We start from the raw sequence: 25684 nt of genomic DNA, 5'->3' as shown, positions 1-25684 counted from the left end.
AACCAATAGTGTCACGGGAAGTGATGTCATGCCGCACGCGTCTGCAAGCACGAGATTGGGCCCGATTTCCGATCACATGATTGGATCGGAACAGCCCGAGTAGAGAGTTTAGATACTTATACTCTTGATGGAGTATTCATCAAGAGTATAAGTATCTCTCATCCAAGAAGCTTCTTGGATGAGAGGTGAAACGTCTTCAATAAAACTTGAACATGTCCAGTTGATTCTTTCTTTTTTGCTCTTCATGATACCCCATTTTACTGTAATCTGTCTCTTCAGGTCTTAGTCTAGTAAACAGAGATAGAAAGAGGCTTCACAGCACACACACACACACACACATATGATAAGTGTACAGATTAATCCAATTCCAGTTTCTCTTTTGAATAAGCAGTCCAATGAGTACATGCTGGCTATAGCACCTGCTCTTGCCTCTGAAGACAACAAAGATGTGTCTTTTAGCCCACACATACACACACACGCACACACACGCACACACACACACACGAAACATAGACTGGATGGGTGAGATGAATACAGAGTGGAGGACACTCATTCAAAGCAGAGAGTGGGATGCAGATGGAACGCCTACACCGGACAGAAAAAGAGAGCCAGTGAGAGAAAAAGAGAGAAGATGTGGGAATGATGGAACTAAAAGGGAATACCAATCACTTTAACTATTAATGCATTGTGTCATCATAATTTATTAAATGTTTCAGACAGCTAAGAATAAAATAAGAACGTATGTGTCCACAAGGAACATCTTTTTTTTTTCTTTTTCTTTTGTACAATGGAGGATATTGTGCCTTTGTGGAAGCACATTTTGAAGTTGTTTTTTCTCACTTTTGTCTGATATCATACACCCTTGAAAATGTCATAATCTTCACCATCATCATCATTTTTTATTATCACAAAATTATTTTCACATGAAACCTGGAACGTGTGGCTATTCCAGGTTTATAGGTTTTTGTGAAATAAAAGTATTTAGATTAGTGCGATTAAAACACTTGAGCGATTAATTAATTATGATCTGTAATTAATTTATCTAATTAATACGTTTGTTAATCTCACCAAAATGTTGCAGAGAAAAGCCCTCAACTTTATGCATTTTCATTTTCAGTCATGTGTTATTGTGGCCAGTGGCGGGCCGTGCATTTCACACCTAGGCCTTCAGTGACGGTCCAACTTGAATAAATACCCCTAATACTACCATAATTTATGACACCACGGCTGGAGAAATAATATACAGAAACACAGTTACGCAGTACTGGGTGTTGCATCACCTCACGGGCTATTTTCCAGAGCATTTAAAAATCAATAAACCTGCATCAGCAATTAAAACTTATCACTGTACGTGGTACTGTCAAACTTACAAATAAAAGGGAATTTCAAATAATTTGTCCAAAAAGTCCACAAAGAATAGGAAAGCTCTAACAAGATTTAATATAAGAAAGACAGCAACAAGACGGCCACATTTGTTCTTGAGAATAGGCCCACATGCGACAGCGACACAATGAAACAAGCCTCTTTGATTTGAATCAGAAAACTTAATCCAAGAAGGAAATTCCATTCCGTACAGTCCCATCATTCTGCTGTATTTGCAGAATGTATTTGTTTTTCTTTTCGCCGTCGTGCATCTTTCTGATTTTAGTCATCACTGTTTTCCTGCTCTGAGGCTTGTATGGTGCGTCACTGGACGCAGTTTGTAGCACCTCCTGTTAACCCCTCGTCTTCCACCATGTTTATCGGCCTGCAGGTCATCGCTATCCACCTGTCGAGTACATTTTTCAGCTTGTCGGTTGCAGACTTGCTCATAGCGGGAGTCTCTTCTCCAGTTTAGCTTGGTGAAGATCTTTGCTATGGCTCGCTAAGTTGCCAATGTCTTCGCTGCTAACTTGCCACTGGTGGGTGCTTGCTAAGTTGCTATCCTCACCTTGTCCCTCCCACCTACAATGGGAGCCTATCAGCTTGTGCTAAACAAGCCCAACACAAAGACACCCAATCAATGTCCGCCTGTCACTGATTACTCCACCTCCAACAACCCCGCCACAAAAAGCCCAACGCATAAAATAATTTTATAAAAAGTATATACAGAAGCAGTAAAGTTAGAGATTACAAATTTGATTAGAAAACATAGCGTGCTAAAGAGGACTGTAATTAATTAATTGCAATTAATGCGATAATTTGACACCTCTACTTTAGATTATGTTTGGGTTTTTCAACATCTATAGGTGAATATCTTAGTTTGAATAAGTTTTTCACTGCAAGACAATTGGGCTTATAGAAATCAAAGAAGCAGGTATAAAATGTCGTCTCAGCAATGAATGTGAAAACCTTTTCGTGTGGTTAACACAGTGAACGTGCCAACAGCTGAATGAGTGCGTTGACCACAGTATCCCTATGCTTGGTTGCAGGTTTGATTCGTCTGCGCTCCAACCCACCCCCTCACCTCCAGGGCGTTGAATACATCCTCAACGTCACAGCAATGGATGACAATGCCTCAGGTGGACCTCAGGCCTTGTCAACCACGGCACAGGTCATAGTGGGAGTGGACGATGTGAATAACAACAAGCCTGTCTTTGAGAAGGTAGGGTAAGAAAAGGTGTATTCACATTATTAAGCCTGGTTTAGACTTGCTCATTATCAATTTGTGTTCTGTCATGTAACTCTCCATCAGTCTGCATTCATTTCTGTGTCGGACATTTATTAGTCGGCCATTTATTAGTCGCCATCTTTTCTCTCTGGGGGAGCGATTATTTGACTTGACCTCTCATTCTGTCGTCTTTCTCCTGCACCGTCTCAACCTTTTAATTAGAGCTTTGAGGGATGTGGCAGAAATCCCGATTGACCTGCCCAGCTCTGAAGATCTACGTTTCCCCTTTTCTATCCATGTCTCAATTGTAAATGAAGTGACTTTTGAAGCCCTGTGAGGTATCACAAGCCAAGATTAGGAGCAGGGGCTTGCTGAGTAAACCTTGCTCTCTCTATCCAGGGAGAAAGCAAGTGCCAAGTGTTTCCCTTTCAGCTTCACCTCTTGGCTGGAAGAAATAGAAGCATGGGCAGCAAGATGAGAGCCAATAGAAAATAGAGAAGGGAATAAAGGGATTCCTGGTGCACAATGCTTCACATGCTCAACTTTCGCTCTCAGGAATTTCCTGCTGGCATCATACTCAGACTATGATTTATTCTTTTCTTTCTGCTGGCAATGAAAAAACAAACGTGCAACCTCAACGCTTGCTGTTCCTCTTCTGAAACACAGAGTGAATGTTGAAAAAATGGACAGAAAGATGACTGAAATTACAAAGAAGTAAAGTAAAGACAAATTCTGGGTGCAGAAAAACATAGAATGGAAAATATTGGACTGGACTGCGTGTTTTTGTTCAAAGGTCAGCAATGAAAGCGTTGCATTAACAAAATAAGTTCTGTTCAGCTTCCCAAGAATTTAAGGAATTTAAAGGTTATTTGGTTGGTAACTTCATCACAATCAGATTTACAAACGTATGAATTGTACAGTGTAGCTTATTCACCATTTGATTGACAACAGTTTGTTATGAACTGGTATAGTGGAATGTAGAACCCAAGACGGAGGTTCAAAATATTGAATAACATAAATCCCTCTTACATAATCCCCCTTGCCATGCCCCCATTGCCCCCTTTTTTATCCACCTAGTTGTATATATTATGTGTCTTTTTTATTTATCAATATTTTGCATCAATTGAGTAATTAATTTTTATTGGTATTGTTACATGCCAATGAATTACATCTGAAGGACTTTCAACAGAAACACAGCAAGGGCTTTTTTGAAATGCTCCCCTTAGACAGGGTGTTTGACTGTATTTGTACTGTGCAAAAAACAATAACTAAAATGATCAAAAAGGCAAACAATCAAAACGAACATGGGCAGACATTTGGAAAACCATATGAAAACACTGCCTAAACTAAACAATAACTAAACAAAGGAGAGACAGGCTGTGGTACAGACACAATCTCAGCCTAAATGAAAATTATCCACTCAGCAATAAACAGGTAAGGGGTGGGCTGGTGCCATAAACAAGATCAAAAAATACAGCCAAACTAAATATCAAGTACAATCAAAATAACTAGCTAGCAGTTGCAAACAACCTGCATTGCTGAACAAGAACTGCAGATGAGAGGAAGACACCAGGATACATAGAAACATTAAAGGTCACATATTATACTCTTTTTCCACAAGTTAACACAGTTCTCAGGCACTTATATGAAATATCTGTGCCAGTCTTTGGTCGAAACATCAAACGGATGCTGCAGGACAGCGTCCCTCTTGTCTGTCTCAAACAGATGCTGCAGCACAGCGTCCCTCTTGTCTGTCTCAAACAGATGCTGCAGGACATCGACCCTCTTGTCTGTCTCAAACAGATGCTGCAGGACAGCGTCCGTCATTTCTGTCTCAAACGGCTCCGTCAGAGACGCTCTAAACCCGGAAGCAAAAGTACGTTCATAGCGAGCACGCGCGCAGCATCATTGCCGTGGTAACCACGAGGAACGCTTTTAGCACACAAAATCATTTTTGGCAATTACTGCCAAAAATAAACTTTATGCAGGGAAAATGGCAGAGAGCGTGAAGGGGCAGAACGCAGAGACGGGGAGTCATGTCAGCTGGCTGCTCTCAGCAGCGGCTCGACACCACACTTCTCGTGGATGACGGAGCATCTCACCAGATCTCTAAGGGAGAGCCAAGCCTGCAGCCTACGAAGGAAGCTCATTTCAGCCGCTTGTACCCGCGACCTTGTTCTTTCGGTCACTACCCAAAGTTCGTGAGCACAGGTGAGGGTAGGAACCGGTAAATGGAGAGCGTCGCCTTTCAGCTCAACTCCCTCGTCAGCTTGACGGTGAAGAGAGCGCAGACACAGAGACGCACATTTTTGCACATTTTCCCTTCCTTTTTTTCCTGACTTCAGAAGGGGAGCAATTTCTTCCAGACATTTTTCAGGAGGTGATTACAGACATAAACAAACTAAGAAGGATTGACTGGATGGTTTATTTACCCGTTTTGGGGTTGATAAGGACCCAAAATGAGTTTTTCATAATATGGGACCTTTAAGGAAATGGCTAGACTGCAAGCACTGAAGTGAAAGCAAAATTTGGCACAGAAGAAACAGGAGAGCAGGGACCAAGACTGATGACAGGAAATGCATATCGGGTGTGCCTCATTTGGCTCAGTCAGTTTGCTCGTAGCATCTAAAGCAGGGGTGTCAAACTCAAATACACAGTGGGCCAGAATTTAAAATTAATCAAAGTCACGGGCCAACGTTGAATAAATGAAGCTTTAATATGGACCCAAACAAGTTTTTTTTTAACATTGTATATGGAACAAGCAACGCTTCTGTAAGAAGACATGCAAAATCGAATTCCGAATTAAAAAATGGCATTTTAAATAGAAATTGTATGTTTTATTTTTATTTGCAGTCTTCTGAGGTAAATATGAAAATAAACTTTTCGACAGGCTAATAAATGTTAAAATAAAATAACAATGAATGAACCAACCATTCAAGCCTTGGCATAGCAAGAAAAAGTGCATAAAGAAAGTGTTAATTACTGCTCAGTTTGCAACATGCTGATCTACTCTGATGTTCCCAAGCCAGATACCTGGCACCATGGGCGGAGTTTGACATTTGTGCCGGGGGGGGGGGGATTTTTTTTTAAACTGACTTGAGTTCAGTAACGTCACGGCACGGCATTCTGCTGACAAACTAGCCAAATGACATGGGTCAAAACATAACTGCATTTGAGGTGGTAAATATGAAGTATTAGGCAAGAGGAGTAAAACTTCTGATGTCTAAGAAAAGTTCAGCAGCAAAGATCGTCGAAACATTGTACATAATAGAAGAATCGAGGGCACCTCTTGATCACCAAGAGGTGGAAAGTGAGGGAATAACAAGTTCCTGTCAATAATTAGAGGTAAATGAAGGCAGCAACCAGCACTGATTGATTGCTCCCCCTCTTCTGTGTCTGTGGGACAGAAAGTGATGATGAGACAGAGTAGGTGAGAGAAAGAGGAGAGAAACGAGAGAGCGAGAGAAAATAAAAGCCAGGCAGTCTCTAAATGAGTATAATAAAGCTCTTTGTGTGTCTAACAAGCTCGGTGATTGACAAAATCTTTGAGAACCCAAACACAGAGTAGTTGCAAATATGGCATTAAATATAAAGGATGCAGAGATGTTTTAGGATTAAATTAAAAACGGAATAAAATCTGACTTCCCATGCATGTTGTAGTCAGTTTGTCGTTTCTAAATCATAAATCGTCTTGTTTTTGCCTTTTTTTGTTTTGTAATATAAAATTATTATGGCCTGAGCACAACGTGTGCAAGGACCCTATTGTTCTGCTAAACAATTTTTTTATTGTTCCAAATGTTGTATTTCAACAAACTCAAACTGAAATTTGGGCAGTGCTATCTTAAATCTATGAGGATGAGAAGTCAACTCATGTATTAGGTTTTGTTGAAAGGTGTAGGCATGGCCAAGGATCAAATCTTAATATATATATAAACTTTATTACAGGCTCTAGACCCAATAGTAAAAAACACAGCAAAACATCATCTTATTCAGGAGAGTCTTAACACTCAGAATAACGCTATCTTTAATAAATATCACATTTAGGTTAAGAGTCCTGCCCTAAAGACATCCGCATGATAAAATAGCCATAGCACCACCTTGTGGCGACACAAAACTTCACTCCGACTTCAATATTGAACATATTGCCCTCAAAATTCATGAAAAGAACCGCAACGAATTGTCATTGCCTTTTTTGAAACTTGTGAGTTTTTGTCCAAAGACATAGACTTGGGTTTACGACATGCAACAAGAGGCTGTTGCAACTCAGCTGCCCATATCCCACCCCGAACACATTTCAATACTACAAAGGTATGGCACAACTTCGCACCACATCTATCCAGCCATCGGTTGTTATGGAGACAAGATGACTTCAGTCATCTCTTCCGCCTTGCTTTATCCGCCTTGCGGTTCACCGGTGTTGCTCGAGACTATCCCAGTTGACTATGTACGAAACACCGGGTACACCCTGGACACGTCACCATCATGTCGCAGGGCCCGCACAAATAAAGTGCCCTTGAGCAAGGCACCCCCCCCCCCCCCCCAACTGCTCCAGGTGCACCGATCATGGCGGCGCATTCACCCTATTCCCTCTCCACGTGCAAGGGTCCCGATGCATATATGCATGTGTGGTTGTTTCGAGGTTGCGTGCGTCTCTGTGTCTGCGCTCTCTACACCGTCGAGTCGAGGTGATGAGGAAGCTGAGACGAAAGGCAAAGCTCTCCATTTACCGGTCGATCTCCGTTCCTACCCTCACCTGTGGTCACGAGCTTTGGGTAGTGAATGAAAGAACAAGGTCGCATGTAAAAGAGGCTGAAATGACCTTCCTCCATAGGGTGACAGTGTGAGACGCTCCCTTAGAGTCGCTCCCTCGCTCCCAACCCTAGATAAGCGGTTTGAAGATGGATGTATGATTCAAAATAGGCAAAAATGTTTCATTGTGTGCTAAAAACGTCACCTGATGCACCATGGTAGCGTGCATGTGCGCGTGCTCGCTATGAATGCACTTTTGCTTAGTTTAGCTCTAGAGCATTTCTGGCAGAGCTGTTTGAGACAGAAATGACGGACGCTGTGCTGCAGCATCTGTTTGCTATTTTTATCGAAGACTAGCATAGATATTTCATATAAGTGTCTGATAACTGCGTTACTTGTGGACAAAGGGTACAATATGTGACCTTTGATTATACATTACCATTCTTTAATTTAAATAGCAGCTGCATTTCTCAACCAAAAGTGCATCTTTTAAGATGAAAAGTAAGTAATAAAGTAAAAAATAATAAATAAATGCCATAATAAATCTGATTACCAGCATATCCTTGTCCTCATTTTAATGTTTTAGTGGTTACATGGGTGTGTGTGACCATCCTCACAGTGATCACATGACTTTAACTCTGCATAGAGTGGGGACTTCTTTGACCTTCATTTAGAGCTGTCTTACAACTCATGATTTTTGTGCTTTCCAATCTAATTTGGAAATGGGAACCTGCTTGTCCGAGTCATTTATAGAATCCGTACCAAGATAGTTATCTGCTATTGTGCCATTTCCTTTTCAACTGTATTACTGATAGGAAAGATGTTAATATGCAGCTAAACTGTAAGCTGCCATTGATCATTTATGTCTTTCATAGAACTGCATCTATTTTACGGCAACTGCAGGATCATCTTTATAAACAGGATTTCTAGGTGCAGCCAGGGGCCGGAGGGGGTCTGAATTGGGGACCAAAGGATTTCATCTCTGCTTTTTGCAGACAATGTTGTCCTATTGGCCCCCTTTAGCCTAGTCTTGGGGTCTTGTTCACGAGTGAGGGAAGGATGGAGCTTGAGATTGGCAGATGGATCGGTGCAGCAGCTGCAGTGATGGAGTCGTTGCATCGGTCTGTCGTTGTGAAGAAGGAGCTGAGCTGAAAGGCAAAGCTCTCGATTTACCGGTCAATCCACATTCCTACTCTCACCTACGGTCACGAGCTTTGGGTAGTGACCGAAAGAACAAGATCCCAGCTACAAGCCGTCAAAATGAGTTTCCTCCTCAGGGTGGCTGGGCTCACCCTGAGGAGGAAATAATCAATAATCAATCGAGATATTGAGGAACAAATTTTGAAGCTCCATTGACTGCAACATTAACAAAGATTTCAAAGTGATCCAGAATCTCTTCTGGATCATCACCATAATCTAATCATCTCTTCCTGGTAAGATTCCCAACATTTCTTATAAATGTCATAAAGATCCGTCCAGAACATTTTGAGTTATCTTGCTAACAAAAGACAGACAGAGACAGACAGACAAACTTCACTACCCAATATTATCTTATCATAATCCCAAAAATGCAAAAAGAAGTAGAAAAAAAAAAGATAATAATAAAAATAACATTTAAAAATAAATAAATGCAGGGACAACACACAGAAAAAACTTACATGAGATGATAAGGAACAAGAAGCAAACATAATGACTACACGATATGACGGAGGAAACTCGCATATAAAAAATACAACAAGCAACTCACAGGAAATGCACAGATAGACTAAACAGAACTGAGAACAGATGGCACAGCGAGGAGGAGACAGAAACAATGAGACACTCACACACTGGGGGAAAGCATAAAGGGAAGACCTGAGAAAGACACAACAAACAAACTCGAGACAGTGAGATGGAACCAACTAGAACTAAAAGCATCAATAACTGAACCAGAGGCAGAGGAACAAAAGGGTGCACATAGAAATGTGAAGCCACCATTGCCATCTTATTGACAGGATGACCGTCTCAATTCAACGGATTTAAAAGTTGCAGGACTCTGGATTTCTTCTTTATTTGTTCTTTTATTACTTTGTGTCCTCGTGACAATTTTTGTGACCTTAGAAGTAAAACACCTTCTCCAAGACAATCTTAAGGGTTTTCGATGAAACTGGAGTATACATTTAATTTTCTTCTTACTTGCATTGATCTGCTCTTCCTCCCACCTGCTCTCTCTCTCTCTGCCCACTGTCTCACTCCCCTCAGTGTCAGCAGTACCGAGAGAGCACATCGGTCCTGGAGAACCAGCCAGCGGGAACGTTCGTCTTGCAGGTTTCTGCTGTAGATGCTGATGAAGGCTCCAATGGAAGGGTTACATATGGTTTTATGCACAAAGATTCCACAGTGCCTGCATTCAGCATACACCCAGAGACAGGTACTGAAATACTCTCTGCTCATGTTTGCTGGCATAGACATGCACTTACTGAAAATGCGGTTGCTGTTCCAGTTAGGGTTCTTGTGTGTTGTATAAGATGTTATCAGTCTGCATTGTAAAGCTCAAATGTTGAAAGTCTTTTTGAGTACCAGACAAAGCAAGAAAGGATACACATCTCCCCCCCCTATTGTTAAATCTCAAGTATTTGGGTTCTGATGAAGTCAGACTATCACCAACTTTAAAAACATGCAATCACATGCACCTTTATTTAAACATAATTATTCACACTGGCATCCATATACAATGAAGACAAAAATAATTTATACAAAACATTCTTATCAGCTGAAAAGAGCAACAATAAAAAAATTAATGTGTAAGTCTAACTATGTGTTCTCTTTAATTAGTAAAACAAATCATTATTTGTCGGACTGTCAGTTGTAGGGCATTGAATATTACAAAGTTTAATCAGTGAATAATTGTTTTGACCTTTAAAGGTCCCATATTATGAAAAACTCACTTTTCCCATGTTTCTATACTATTACCCAAAAACAGTTAAATAAACCATCCAGTCAATCCTTCGTGGTTTGGGTAGTTCAGTAATCAACTACTAAAACACGTCTGGCAGAAATCCTCGTTTTTGTTCGGTCACGCTGATAAAAACGTGCACAAGATGTGCGTGCGTCCCTGTGGCTGCGCTCTGCGGGTCCTCGCTCTACTGTGGCATTTTCCCTGCATAAAGTTTATTTTTGGTGGTAATGTTCCAGCGAAAATTTGCAAAAAAATTTGATGTGTGGTAAATACTTTGTTCGATCTTTGTTCCTACTCTCACCTCTGGTCATGAGCTTGACCGAAAGAACAAGCTTCCTCTGTAGGGGGGCTGGGCTCTCCCTTAGAGATCGGGTGAGAAGCTCCGTCATTCGGGAGGAGCGCGGAGTAAAGCCGATGCTCCTCCGCGTTGAGAGGAGTCAGATGAGGAGGCTCTGGCATATTATTTAGGCGTCCGGGAGGCGCTTTCCTGGTGCGGTGTTCGGGCCACGTCCCACCGGGAGGAGAACACGGGGAACACCCAGGACAAGCTGGAGAGATACCCCCCGAGCTGGAAGAAGCGGCCGGGGGGAAGTCTGGGCTTCCCTGCTTAGGCTGCTGTCCCCCGCGACCCGACCCTGGATAAGCAGTTTGAAGATGGATGGATGGATGATTTAAAGCATTTTTATTCCATCCTGAGTTTATGCCCGGATCATCGTGTGTGTGTGTGTGTGAACTGGGTCTCTCCATTTTGCTACCATTTCTGAGAGAGGTGTTTGAGACAGACAAGAGGGACGCTGTTCTGCTGCATCTGTTTGCTGTTTTGACCAAAGACTGTGACAGATATTTCATATAAGTGCCTGAGAACTGCGTTAACTCATGTAAAAAGGGTAGAATATGTGACCTTTAATAAAGGAGTTCATGAAATCATCACTACTGACACCTGTGGGAACAGAAGGGTCACTGGAGCTGGTGCTTTGTTTTAACCTAGCTACGGTGTCAAAGAGAAACCTTGGATTAGATTTGAGGCTGTTTTTCCAGACTAAACAAGACTCCTCCAATTTAGTTGAGCACCATATTCTCTCCAGCCTTCGGGCCGTTTGCTTTAACAATCTAATTTCAGAATTGAACCACGGAGCTTTCCTTTTTGGTTTTAGTTTTTTAATTCTTAAGGGGGCGATGGAGTCAAGCGTCGTGCGCATCAAGTTCCCAGCACCACCTACAAGATGATCTATGTGGGAGGGGCTAAAGTTACCACATGACTCCTCAGTAATGTTAAGGCTTGATAAAGAGTTTAATACTGATGGGATCACTTCTTTGAATTTAGCAATAGCACCATCAGACAGACATCTAGTCAAGGCTGTTCTGTTTGATGGAACGTAGTCCAATAATACAAACGTAAAAGTGATGAATTTATGGTCAGACACAAAAGGGTTCAGTGGAAATACAATTAATTGATCAATATCAATACCATACGTGAGAACGAGATCCAAGGTGTGATTAAAGTTGTGGGCGGGTTCGTTCACTCTCTGGGAGGAGCCAATTTAGTCTATTAATGAGAGGAAGGCAGTAGCAAGGCAGTCGTCACTGACACCTACATGAATGTTAAAATCTCCCACAACAAGAATCTGCTCTGTTTTCAGGACTAAGCTTGTTAAAAAATCAGAAAATTCTGATGTGAAATCAGAGTCTGGGCCTGGAGGGCGGTAAACTATAACAATCAGGACTGGCTGGATTGATTTCCGTGTTGGAAGTGACAGACTAAGAATATGACTCTCAAAGGAGGTATAGTTTAATTTAGGTTTAGGGTTAATCTGGAGCTCCGACTCCAACTCCAACTCCTCAGCCGGCGTCTCCAGAAATATGAAGACAAACATGGTTGATCTTTAGAAAATGAGGTTAATTATGCAGTGAAGATAAAGGATCAAAATTCAAAGCCTAGTCGATTGTTGTTTCACTTTAAAGAGAATCAAGCAGCCTTGGACAGATAAAAGATGACTTTTCTTTTTATGTACTTATGAAGTGTGCTCTCACATATTGTTGGGCTGAGAAAGTTGTAGATCTCTGGAAGTTCAAGGTGGAAACTTTGAGGAAAGATTTTTGCTTAATTCTAAAAAAGCAACAACATTTGGAATTCAGCCAATCTTTTCTTACTTATAGTTATCATGATATAGAAGAAGCCAAATAAATTTGGAACATACTCCTAGAGTCTAGACTCACAGCGTTCAACCATCTGTTTGTTAAGAAGTATCAATCGCAGTGTTGTCTCGAAGTATTTTTGAATTCATTATGTGGCCTACATACAGATGTCAGTTGATTAATACATCATTAAAATAAATATTAATAAAAGTTATAATATGAATGAGTCTCTTTGAATATGATGCCATCTGCACCTGAACAACTCTCATCTCCTCTCCTCTTCAGCTCTGCTGTCTTTAAAGTTTACTTGCAAAGCAAACAGAGGAAGTCATTTCAGTGAGCGGGATTTGGCTCAACGAAGTCGTCTGATGGACTTCGTTATCTCTGTCTCCAGGAACAATCGTGACAGCCAGAAAATTTGACCGTGAACGGCAAAGGGAGTATGCGGTGACGGTGACTGCCACTGACCAGGCAGCTGACCCGTTGATTGGCATTTGCCAGATCAACATCCTGATCCTGGATCAGAACGATAACAGTCCCAAATTTGAGAACATCCGATATGAGTGTAAGTTGATCATTGTTGACTGTACCTTTTACTTCTGTTTTGTTTTCTTTCAGTCTATGACATGTAATGGAATGTGGGCCTATTGGATTTAGATTATACTTTTAGATTATTTTTACATGTAGTGAGGAAGAAACTCCAAATGAAAAAACGAGTCATGAGGGTTGATTTTGTTTCGTTTAAATTTAGAAGGTGTTTACTAATTCCACATAAAGCACTGGGTTATAAAGGCTTGTGCCACAGAATAATTTATTGGCATTAATACAATTATTAATTCTGGTGATATATTTTCACAATCATAGAGTCATAATATAAGGGCCAATCTATAAGGGAACTAAGAGAACTGATTGTTTTCTAGTTTTTTAGTATTTTATAAAAATAATTTAAATTGCCGCTAACTTAGAATGGACTTCTTTTCTCCTCCCTATGGTAGCTTTGCTTTGGTTAAACCTCTTTCAGTGTGACATAATTGGCAGTGGGCAAGACTATGTTTTCAATACAAAGTTTACTCTGATTATATTTTGGGTACTCTGTATTTCTTTAAGTCAAATATGGCTCTCAAACTGGTTCTTGTGTTAATTAGCATTCTTTACTTTGTTTACAGCATATATTTTTTATGTGCTGCATGTGTCAAAGTATGGAAAACCTTTCTGAATTGACTTGTGCTTTCTTCACATCACAAATGTTTGATCTCAGTGATTCCCACTGATGAGTATGGGAGACTGGAAGTCCCGGTACATAGAGGCCTCACAGAACCACACAGATGAACTCGTTCTTCTTTTTTCTAAAGATTTTCTCCGTGAAGACACAATGATCGGGACGAGTTTCTTGCGGGTTGCAGCCCATGATGATGATTTTGGCACCAATGCAGCGATCACATACTCTATGTCCAGTGAACAGCCAGAGTACCTCATGGTCAACCCCCTGACAGGATGGGTGTATGTCAGTGAGCCCATTTCTCAGGTCAGCACATGCATCAACACAGCCTTCTATTTCAAAATCTTGTCACACTTGTTTGTTAGACCTTTTCCTGTATTTTCAATACAGCAAATCTGCTTTATTGACAAAAAAATTGTCTAATTTGGCAATTTCACACAAAACCTAATGAGATGATACCAATTAACTTTATAGTTCAACTAAAGCCTCATTAAATGTGAGGCCAAGATGATTTAAGACTCTGTTGAGGAAAAGTAGTTGCTGAAATGTCTGATAGACGATGGGTATTTAATCAACATGTCATGTACCCTTAACTCGTAAAGGGGTGGAAGGAGGCGAACATAAATTCAGTTGTAGTTGGCTGTGTAAGATTATTTATTAATGACAATTCTATCAATAATTAACCACAAAAATGACTCAACGTTAACAAAAGTGGGAGCGGGTGCTGCTCAAATTAAGAAAACAAAGTGTTCTTACACCCCTATTACACCGAGTGGGACGACAGTGGCTCACTGGGTTGGGCCTTGGGCTGGTGGAGAATTCCACCAGTTCAAGTCTCAGCCCAGACGAAATGAGGAACGTGTGCTGGTTGCTGGAGAGGGGCCAGCTTTACCCTCAGAAAACTGATGAGGTGCCCTTGAGCAAGGCACAGACCTCCTAATTGCTCCAGGTGCGCCAATCATGGCGGCTCCACATGCTCTGGGGACCCTATGCATATATTCATGTGTGTACATATACACACATGCATTCCCTGCTGAGGCTGCTGCCCCCGCGACCCGGCCCCGGATAAAGCGATTGAAGATGGAAGGATGGAAGATGCTTATATGTGTGTGTAGATGCATGCATAGGTATGTTCCCATAAACACATTAGCAGGTGTTAGATATTTGAGTTATGCAGCACGCTCACAATACACAGGTTGCACAAACACTCTTAGTTTCTTTATCTCTACTTACTTTGTGGTAATCACACACATAAATTAATCGCATATAAAGTATCACACATTGTAACTGATACATGGTGGGAAGTCAGAGCCCTAAAGGCCCATCCCAGGAGGAGGGTGTAAGCCAGGCATGGGCAAACTACGGCCCGGGGGCCATATGCGGCCCCTTGAGCTTTTTAATCTGGCCCGCCGAACCTGTCCAAATTATATCATAACATTTTATTATAACTAAACCTCATTCATTTTACCTTTTTAAGATTACCTTTTTATTGTCATTATATGTTTTACACTTTTTACACTTTTTACACTGCAAACACAACGAAATTCCATTTTACAGTTACCTGTAAAAGGCCAAATCCTTTCATGTAATGACTTTTACATGTCATTAATATTCGTTCACACAAACACTCCATACATCTGTTCCTGGCCCGGCCCCTCTGTCAAATTTTAGAACCCATTGTGGCCCGCGAGTCAAAAGGTTTGCCCACGCCTGGTGTAAGCACCCCCTGGGAGGAGGGTGTTTCACACCCACTATAAAGATCACTGCCGTGGAACATTCGGGACTCTTCTACAGAGTCCCGCTCCCGCGTCTGTTGAAGAGTCCAGCGCTGTATTTCCTTACCAGCTTTGTAATTACTGAAAACCTTCAGTAAACTTGATTTGTTTTATAAATCCTGACTCATTATTGAATAAACACATCCAACACGAGATATAATAAAAGAACCGAGGAAATAGGAGAAATCTAACACAGGCAGGGCCCAATAAAATTAACATGTTCATTACTTTCACATACTTCTCCCGGTACATGACCTGAAAAGCACGTATATTTATTCTCACACAGCTTATTGCTCACAGTGAGTGGGCATGTGGACAGTGGTAGACGGTCAGTCTGAATGTGTGATAATGTCTTCAAGGGAGCCTTTTCTTTGGCATCAGGAGAAATAACCATGTTGATATTTTCCTCACTTCATTGCCTCAAACCTCTTGTTTCAGTACCAGTAGGGAAACATTATGTTGGAGGAAACACATAAAGGGAACTGCCACATACTCTGAGTAAAGCAGGTATCTGCGTCAGACGAGTGCCACAAAAAGCAGCATCACAACACCATTGTTGCGGCAAATGCTATGTCTATATCCTATGAAACTCGCATCCTACACGCCCACCTGGCTCTGTGCCATTATTTTTGCCTGAAAGAAAGGTTCACTAAAATATATCCATACTTTTCATCTAATTAGTACAATTGAATAAAGTATAATATAAGGGAGGTGCTACCTACACTCATATAGCCTTTGCCAGAAATCTTGGCTATCTTAATTGCAAAGAGAAAAGATTCAATATAAAAAAAACTACAAAACATCTTAAAAGGTTTTTTTTATGGCACCAGTCATGACAAAACTGGCTGCATGAAAAGAATTTCCCCATCTGAAAAACACCTTTAAAAAAGCAGGATGTGCAAATAACCTTCCTCAGATGTTGCACAAAGCAGAAGGCAATGAAGAAAACTGGAGTGAACTTGTGTCAAAAACTGTTTGTTTTTGTTCTCTAACATTTGCCAATTAACTGACAGAGTAAAGGGTTTTTCTTGGTTACTAAAAAAGAGCATATCCCCTAATTGCCGTGCTGACTGAGGGTAAATACTCCTACTAAGGCTACAAAATTCTGCACAATCAATGCTATTATCTCTTGGTGTTTTTGTTTACCTAAATGCAGCCTACAGTCAGTATGCTGTGCACAGAAATGTGGATTACTTGAGTTTCAAAATGTTTATCAGCTATTAGGTTTACAATTGCTCACTGTCTCAGCCTAAGTTGCAATATTAGAGCCCACCATAGAATGACGTTGCTTCTCCTCTCTGCCACAGAGAACTTACATCACCAGGGAAATAGTGGCTAAAGACGGGGGCAACAGGAGCAGATCAGTGGAGCTGTCCGTCACCATCACCAACGTGAAGAACCAGCCTCCACAGTGGGAGAAAGACAGCTACAGTGTGGTCATACCAGAAAACACTGTCCGAGATACACCAATTGTGGTATGTTGGGGAGGAGGTGTTGCATTTGGGTTGAGATGAAACATGTTGGAACAAGATGGTTGGGGCCTGCTAAAGCAAGATAGAAGTGTTGCCAAGTTTATTTCTTAGACCAACGCGAATAGTTTAGGCTAGAAAACAAAACAAAAAAACCAATGCTAGTAATTTCTTCAGTTACATCATGGAGGTGCTCTTTAGCAAAATCCTTAAATATAATAAGACATGTTAGCTATTCCTGAAAAAACAATTAGTCAGGTGCTAAAGCCAAAATGACTCAAACACGTCTGACCACTTCTTGACTTTACAACTAAATACGCTCAACCTACTGTCCAACACTATGCATATTTTCATTCAGTCGATTTGGATTATTAGTCGAAATACGTACCGGATCGGTCGACGCCCGGGTTAACAACGACCGCCAGCAGCATTGCTAACCTACAGGACGCTGCGGGAAATTGGATTACTATGAGTTGAAGACAGAGACGAAGAAGGATGCTGAGGGTGGAATTGCCAGGGAACGAGGCTAGAGGTCGACCCAGTAGAAGATACATGGACGTAGCGAGGGAGGACATGAGAGTGGCTGGTGTTGGGGAGGATGATGCAAAGGACAGGGTGAAGTGGAGAAAGTTGATTTGCTGTGGCGACCTCTCACGGGACAAGCCCAAAGTGAATCTGAAGTAAAGAATTTCATCCATCCATCCTCCAACCGCTTATCTAGGGCCGGGACGTGGGGGCAACAGCCCAAGCAGGGAATCCCAGACTTCCCACCCCGGCCACTTCTTCTAGCTCTTCCGGGGGATCACGAGGCGTTCCAAGGCCAGCCGAGAGACTACGTCTCTCCAGCGTGTCCTGGGTCTTCCCCATGGTCTCCTCCGGGTGGGACGTGCCCTGAAAACCTCACCAGGGAGGCGTTCAGGAGGCATCCTGAATAGATGCCCAAGCCACCTCATCTGGCTCCTCTCAACGCGGAGGAGCAGCGGCTCTATTCTGAGCTCCTCCCGGATGACCGAGCTTCTCACCCTATCTCTAAGGGAGAGCCCAGCCACCCTACGGAGGAAGCTCATTTCAGCCGCTTGTACCCGCAATCTTCTTCTTTCGGTCACTACCCAAAGTTACTGCAGATGCTGCGCCGATCCGCCTGTCGAACTCCCGCTCCATCCTTCCCGCACTCATGAACGAGACCCCGAGGTACTTGAACTCCTCCACTTGGGGCAGGATCTCCTCCCCGACCTGGAGGTTGCTCTCCACCCTTTTCCGGCTGAGAATCATGGCCTCGGATTTAGAGGTGCTGGTTCTCATCCCGGTCGCTTCAAACCGATCCAGTGGAGGGCGCACCCTGATGTAGCCAACAAGATCATCCGCAAAATGCAGCGACCCAATCCTGAGGTTACCAAACCGAACCACCTCAAAGCCCTGGCTGCACCTAGAAGTTCTGTCCATAAAGGTTACAAACAGAATGGGTGACAAAGGGCAGCCCTGGCGGAGTCCAACCTGCACCCGCAACATGCACCTAGAACAAGTACAATCGAAGTCAGAGCTTGGTCGGCAGCAAGTCAAACCTGTCCAGGCGCATGTTAGACTCTGGCAGGGCTGTCCAAATAATACTGAGAATTAATAGGCCTTTACTTTACCTGCCTTGATCGACAATGTGTCACTATCAGGTGACTTGGACCGATAGTGACTGAAGACCAATGAATGTCTGCAGGATAAAATGAGTGAAATATCGGAATAATGTTTCAATAATTCTCTGTTCCAAACAGAACATCAAAGCCACATCCCCTCTTGGGGATTCCAGGGTGACTTACAACTTAGAGGATGGCATGGTCCCAGAAACCAACATGCCAGGGCGTTTCTACTTGACCCCAAACCGAGAGGATGGTTCTGCCTCCATCCTGGTTGCAGAACCTTTAGACTACGAGACCACTAGGAACTTTTTGCTCCGGGTTCGGGCTCAGAATGTTGCTGCAGTACCACTGGCAGCCTTCACCATGGTCTATGTCAATGTCACAGGTAAGGCAATTTTTTGTTTGTTTATTTGTTGTTCTTTTCTATAATTGCTGAATACCAAATTATTTTCTATCAAGCACAGTATATTTTAATTCCTCCTCTTTATCTTGTCTTTTAATACCATTGTCGTCCACCATTATTGTTTTGAAGTCCATTCTGTAGCAAAAGAAATATTACTAGTGTGTAATAAATAACAAATGTGTCTTCTCCCACAATGCTATGTGTGTCACATAGCATTGTGGGAGAAGATACATTAAGTTTGGTGAGGAAATTTAAAGATTTATACCCCACAGTTGCACAGACAAGAGCTATTTAAGGTACCTAGAGCATTGATGATTTTATTTTATTTTTTGGGATGGCTGAAAAAGGTAATGGAAGAATAGAAAAGACTAAATAAATTAAAACTTAATGGATTTCACAAGAACAGCATCAGGCACCATGTTTAGTGACAGGCTGAATGGTCTTTATCAAGTCGAGAACATTCACGTGTCTTGTCTTGACATGACTTCTATGCATGAGTAATTTACAACAAACACATTTATCACAGAGCAAAATAATACCAACCAATACCATTTTCTTACAAAATAAAAGTATTGGACATCTGAATTTAACCTACTGGGATCTAAGGTCAATCTTTATTTTATCAACCTTTACCCAAACCTAGTATGTTTTAGAGTTCAAAATGTTAATACAGCAAATAAATAATTTCAACAATGTTGGAGAACTACAGACAATGGGAAAGACATCTTCGAACACATGAAGGTACTGCTAAACTGCTGGAAAATACGTTTATCAGATATACTAATATAATACAAAAACTGAATCTCACCTGGGCAGCATTGTGGAGCAATGGAAGTGGCCTCACAGCAACAAATAAAAAAACAAACAAATTGTTTATCGTTAGAGCTCCCTTGAAAATAAGATGGAATGTCTCTCGACAGACCGATTAGTGTTGCTGTTGAACTTCAGAAATATAATCATATATTTACTATATAATATATATTATTATACAATAATACTGACAAACTGTTAAACACAGACAGCATAATAAAATAATAATAAAATAGAATCAGTGGTCCTTAGTATAGATTTAAGTGTTATTCAAAATTCAGGTAAAATAATTGACAGCTTGTTGAGCAGCTGAATAATGCTGGACGATGGATGTGAGGCCTTAAATTAGTGAAATTGTTTCTATCCAATCTATCAGTCAGTGATTTTGTTTTGTTTGATCTATCATAAAGCAAAATTTCAATTTCTTCCCTTTTTCTGCCTCCAGATGTAAATGATAATGTTCCATTTTTCACTTCCTCCATCTACGAGGCCTCAGTCACCGAGGGGGCAGAATCAGGAACGTTGGTTTTCCAGGTTTCAGCCAATGACCTTGACTTGGGTCTTAATGGCAAGGTGAGCTCATATGTGATAAAGACAGCTGTATTGTTTTCTGCCTGAGCTAGAACCACCAACCTCAGATTGTGATCATCAGATATGGGTTTTCTCATCAACACACAGATCTCATATTCCCTGTTAGAGGATCGGAGTGGTGACCACCACTACTTCCGTATAGACCAGGATCTGGGATTCATCTACTCACAGTCTGTGTTTGACCGTGAGACCAAAAGCTCCTACCTGTTGGAGGTTCAGTCTGTGGATGGCTGGGAGTCAGCACGGCCTGGCAAACATGGACAGCCCAACTCTGGTAAGCAAGTCTGAAAGCCTGACGATAGACTCTGTTTTGGTGCTTTTCAGTTTCCTGAGTAATGCCACTGTACATCTTGAGTAAACAACAGTGCCTGATGTTAGGTTGTAATCAATCAGTTGTTGAATGGCGTTGAGTTCAGGAATGTTTCTTAACCGAAGTGGTAAAATGTTTATTTATGGCTCTGTTACCGTGAACTAGGCTGTTAGAATAACCCTAACCCTAAACGTAGTTTGCATTCGCCAGTCAGAAAGAGAAAGGGGATGGCAGAGGACTTATAGCAGTTTCTATTCCTGATCACCACTCACAATGCAGCTGCAGACATTTTTAGAGAACAATAAAAGGTCTTCAGACCTTTTACCTGCACCAGTTTTAGCTTCTGAGATATGATCTGCACATTTCAAACAAGAGCTACTAACACTGAATATTGAATTATCTTTCATGTAAAAATACAGATCGTCTGATAACAGAACTGGTTCGTGGTCCGCTGATGTCAGATTTGCATGCAATTCATGTGGTTTCCATTAGAATGAAGACGGAGATGAGCGTAAATGGCTAGAGAGCTGTAATAGCTGCTCGGTATTTAAGGCCCCAAACCTTTATTGAAGGCAGCAATAAATTCTGTTTTCCTCTTGATGTTTCTATTCCACATCTGCTCATCCTTTCCGACTGAAGGCCTTCTCTCTGTCTGCCTCTCTTGCCACTCTTCCGACAACATCCCTTTTCTCTCTCATTCACGGCCAGTTGAAATGCATTCATGGTAGAACAGAGACACCACAAGAAATACACAGATGTTGAGGCAGATGGATGGATGGAAAGAGGTGTTAAAAGCAGCAAGACAGACATGTTAAAATATATAATCATGGATTAATAATGGATCCTCTTTCCAGGTTTGTTTATGATATGTTAAATATTAGCAGAAGAGAGACTCAGAGACAGAGAAACTGTGGGAGCTATTTTTTATTTTTATCATTGAATTAAAATTAACAGATACTTAAAAAGAATTATGCCTCCAAATCTATTATGATATTTGTCTGTTTTCTTTTGTTGTTGTTGTTGTTGTTGTTGTTGTTGGGTTGTTGTTTTTTTGTGGGGGGGGTTGATGTAGCAAAATGAGACGATTAACATATTGTGGAAGTATAAGTCTGGGATGAAAGCAAATTTTCATAGATTTGGATGCATATGTCTTTTTGGTTTTGTTAAAAATGGCACATTTTGACATTTTCCTGCCATTAAACACGCCATCTTGGAGCTTCTAAGTAGTTCCAGGATGGCGCTTACGGTTGCCCTGGTGCTATCATGCGCTCAGTTCGCTTAATTCATCCTGGCAGCTATTTACATCCCACCGACGTGCACGAGCCCCAGCGTGCGCTCACGGAAACTATTTTATATGTCGAGCGGACTTTCCCTGATTCTCTTGTTATTGTGCTTAGTGACTTTAAGAAGGGAAATCTGAGCCAGGAACTTCCCAAATACAGATAGTTTATTAATTCATTCAGTACCAGCCGTTGGCAGCGCTGACGTTCGCTGAGTACCGGCGGTTTTTACTCATTTTGCCCTATATTTCAAGACCCACAAAATATTATGTACTATGACTATGCAGACACCAAACATACCCCATAAAATATTAAACACTCATCTTTCATCAGAAAAACAAAGCGTGTTCCTCCCGTTTTCCGTTCTGGAGTTATTGGCCATTGAAAAGAGGCAGATTTCATCAATGAGAGAGGAACTGTGGTACAGTATGACTATATGTCTTAACTATTGAGTGGAAATATTCCAGTTGTATCAGTGATTTTATTGCACACAAGCAAACATGCAAAGGTGTAATCGCTCGTCATTACAGTCTCTAAATCAACAGCGGTAGTTTCTTCATGCACTCAGTTTCTTACAGATGCTCTACAGCGCTTGTCTCCATGCTTGATTAGATTTGGTTATTAAAGGATTTCAGTGAAAAGATCTTCGCAGGATAATTTAAATCGCTGGCTGGACTGAGCCGCTGCATCAATTACCAGCATATCTGATTTCACCTCCTGGTGAACCCAAGCTAAAATAATGCAAAGAGATTTTAGTTTAGTTTTTTAAACAATTCCCTCCACATACTCTGAGGCTACTGCCAAGGCCTTACATTTATTACAAACTGTAAAACAGAGTTTGCTGAAGCCTGCATGAAAATCTCTGCATGTTATTACAATGCCAAGCTGCAGACATGATGACTTGGTTGGTGATCAATGCTGCTTATTTAAATTATTTGTAATATAATAAATAATCCTGCTTAACATAAACTCTTGCATTCACAGAACCAGCAAACAAGATGAAGAAATAATCCCAATAGAAAATGTATTTGCAGCACACATTCCATTTATTAAGTGTTTAGATCCACAAAGTGTAAACAAAACAGGCAGAAATAGAAATAGAAAACATTTATAACAAACAAGTCTGAAGCATACTGAGTGTCGTGTAATGTGATTTAAATAAAAAGGAGAGATAAAAGAAAATGTAAATACTGAGAGGTGATGGGTCATAAATCTGAGGAGAGTGAACCAATCAAATGTGCCCGTCAATAAGTAGTCTTGATATTTACTTGTAGCATGCACAGCATGAATGGTGAGCCCATCATTCCAGATGTTTCCCTCACGTTTTCTGTTCCTTGCTTCCAATGTGTTTCTCGCTCTTCTTCATCCTGTCATCATTCTTCCTGCCAATGTCTTTTCCCTGACCATAACGTATTACCTTCTTGAAATTAAAAGGTGGAGTTGAAGAAAGTACAACCTGTATTTTTAGGCAATCCCTCTCAATGAGCAGCAGATGGCTGAGAATAGATGTAGCAAAGTTTAGCCACAGAATTAACCCTCATTCCTGAACATCCCCTCCAGACGCAGTAAATAAGCTCCCTGTCCACCTCGCAGACTGCTGTGTGGAATTGGACGTTTGATTTGCATCTACTCAAGAAGAGTCAGAACGCGGATGAATGTGGCACGCTGGCAGATGAAACGTAGGATGAGAGGATGCTTTCTTCCACCTACTTTTCTTCTTCTTTCATCCCTTTCATCCCTGTCTTTCTCTTGCTATACACTGAGGGTGCTTTGTTCTTCGCTTCAGCCTGAAGTGGTTTGCTGAAGTAAAAAAAAAAAGAAACACCTGGATCTAGTGGTTAAACAGAGATAAATCTTGCAGACTCGCAATGTATGATGGTTGAAAATGTGGACGCAAACAGGTGAACAATGTGATGTTCTCATTCGCCTTCCTCCTGTTTCTCTCGGAAACACTCACTTTCTCTTCCTTATCTATTTTTGATTTCAGACACAGCATATGTTCGGGTTTTTATCAGCGATGTCAATGACAACAAGCCAATGTTTGCACAGGCATCCTATGAAGTCGACGTGGTCGAGGATGCCGATGTTGGCATTACAATAGTCACTGTCAGTGCTAATGATGGGGATGAAGGTAGGTGGTTTTGTTAAAATAATATGTGAACGTGTGTTCTGTGGAACAGGGTGGCGTGGAACTAGAATAAAAGGTGTAGGTTCAATGGTGGGGGGGTCACTGAATCCATTATTGAGCATTTCTCTTTTCCCCTCTCTCAAGGAAAACTGTTACTTTTCACTTTGCCTCTTGACAAAATAAATAAAAATAAAATAAAATATATTTATTTAGAAAGCAACTCTCTAGCTTTTCAGTATCTATTTCCCCCCAGTTTGTGCTTCAAACTGTTTTCTTTGGCTTCTTTCTTTTTACATTTCTTACTATTTAGTCGTGGCACCCCCTTAGTTGTTAAAGAGAGGCTGACGGGACTATTGTTGCTCGATTTATGTCATTTGTGGGAAAATGGTGACATTCCAACTGACCAAGCGGTTGAGTCAATAATGAACGAGAAGAGCGCAAACCTCCCCCAAGCAGCTCATTCCAATCATTATTAGATTTATACCCTCCACATGGTGATCCGGATCATCATCAAAAGGTTGTAAATTGTTCTTGGTATTTTTATACACCAACCATGAAACGTAAAAGTGAATCAGAGTTGATGGGTATTTGTATGGGTAAAAATACACATATGGGTATTTCGTGACCTTATTCTGGATCAGATCCCTTAATTACTGTGATTTGAATATATATTTTAGATATGATAAAAAAAATAGTTTTTACTTCTTAAAGCCTCCATTATAAGTAAATGGGAAAATCCAGATTTCTTTTGGTATCCAGACTAGTATCCAGATAGCTCTCAAAATGTAATGGTATTTAAAGGTATCCTAGTTCGACCAAGACCCATCTTATTTTTCAGCAATATCCATCCTGTGTGGTGACCACTTAGAATAGGTCTCTCACCCAAGAGGTTTATGGGTAATGGGCGTGGTTTTGCGCTAATAATGTTTTGGCGCTGAGTTTGCATCTAGTCTGTCGTTGGGATCTGAAGAGTAAAGAGCTAATCCACCTTCGTCTCTGAGTCGTTCCTCATCCTGCCACACCAGCAGTTTTTCCGTAATCCTGCTAACAGAAAGACAGAAAAACGGCGTAAAAACATAACAAATCCGGACAGCAGTCTAAAACGCAAGAGTACCCCCATTTTTTTGGAAAAATTGTGATAATATCCATAATTCGGAACTGATCCAGATGAAATTCAGTGGAAAGATAGAGGGCCCAACCCTACACGATTGTGTCAAATTCCATAAATATCGGTGAATAAATAATTACCGGTAACCAAGATACAAAGGAACAATTTTGAAGGTTCATTAACTGCAATGTTAATGAAATATTCTAACTGATACAGAACCCAGGATCTCTTTTGGATCATCACCAAAATGTTATCATTTGTTCCTGGTAACATGTCCAGCATTTCCTTAAACTTCATCAAGATCCATCTGTAACTTTTTGAGGTATTTTGTTAAAAGTCAAACAGACAGAAAAGACAGATAAATGCCGGCAAAAACATAACCTCCTTGGCGGAGGTAATTGTCATAATTATATACAGTATATCCAACTGCTACTGATATGCACAGGAGCATACTAGACGTCCAGTTGGAGATGATGTTATGCTTCCACCTGAGAGCTACCGCAATGAGAAGGGTGTGTATTATCTTACTGTGCCACCATTTCTGTGGACC

The 25684-nt window shown here is 41.1% G+C and overlaps 1 protein-coding gene across 1 annotated transcript in view; it reads left to right on the top strand.

The window, feature by feature from the left end:
- si:ch211-186j3.6 (neural-cadherin) overlaps window positions 1-25684 on the top strand; it is a 204064-nt gene that overhangs the window by 71162 nt on the left and 107218 nt on the right. Inside the window, exons 8-16 of the mRNA XM_068760999.1 lie at window positions 2412-2584; window positions 9581-9749; window positions 12808-12978; window positions 13766-13938; window positions 16715-16882; window positions 18640-18889; window positions 20163-20290; window positions 20396-20582; window positions 23886-24029. Coding sequence (XP_068617100.1) covers window positions 2412-2584; window positions 9581-9749; window positions 12808-12978; window positions 13766-13938; window positions 16715-16882; window positions 18640-18889; window positions 20163-20290; window positions 20396-20582; window positions 23886-24029 — 1563 coding nt within the window. The remainder of the gene's footprint in view (window positions 1-2411; window positions 2585-9580; window positions 9750-12807; window positions 12979-13765; window positions 13939-16714; window positions 16883-18639; window positions 18890-20162; window positions 20291-20395; window positions 20583-23885; window positions 24030-25684) is intronic.

The sequence above is a fragment of the Brachionichthys hirsutus genome, chromosome 1 (genome assembly GCF_040956055.1).
Source record: "Brachionichthys hirsutus isolate HB-005 chromosome 1, CSIRO-AGI_Bhir_v1, whole genome shotgun sequence".
NCBI classification, from domain to species: domain Eukaryota; kingdom Metazoa; phylum Chordata; class Actinopteri; order Lophiiformes; family Brachionichthyidae; genus Brachionichthys; species Brachionichthys hirsutus.
Note: the sequence above shows the minus strand (reverse complement) of the source record. Positions and strands in the feature narration are given on the sequence as shown.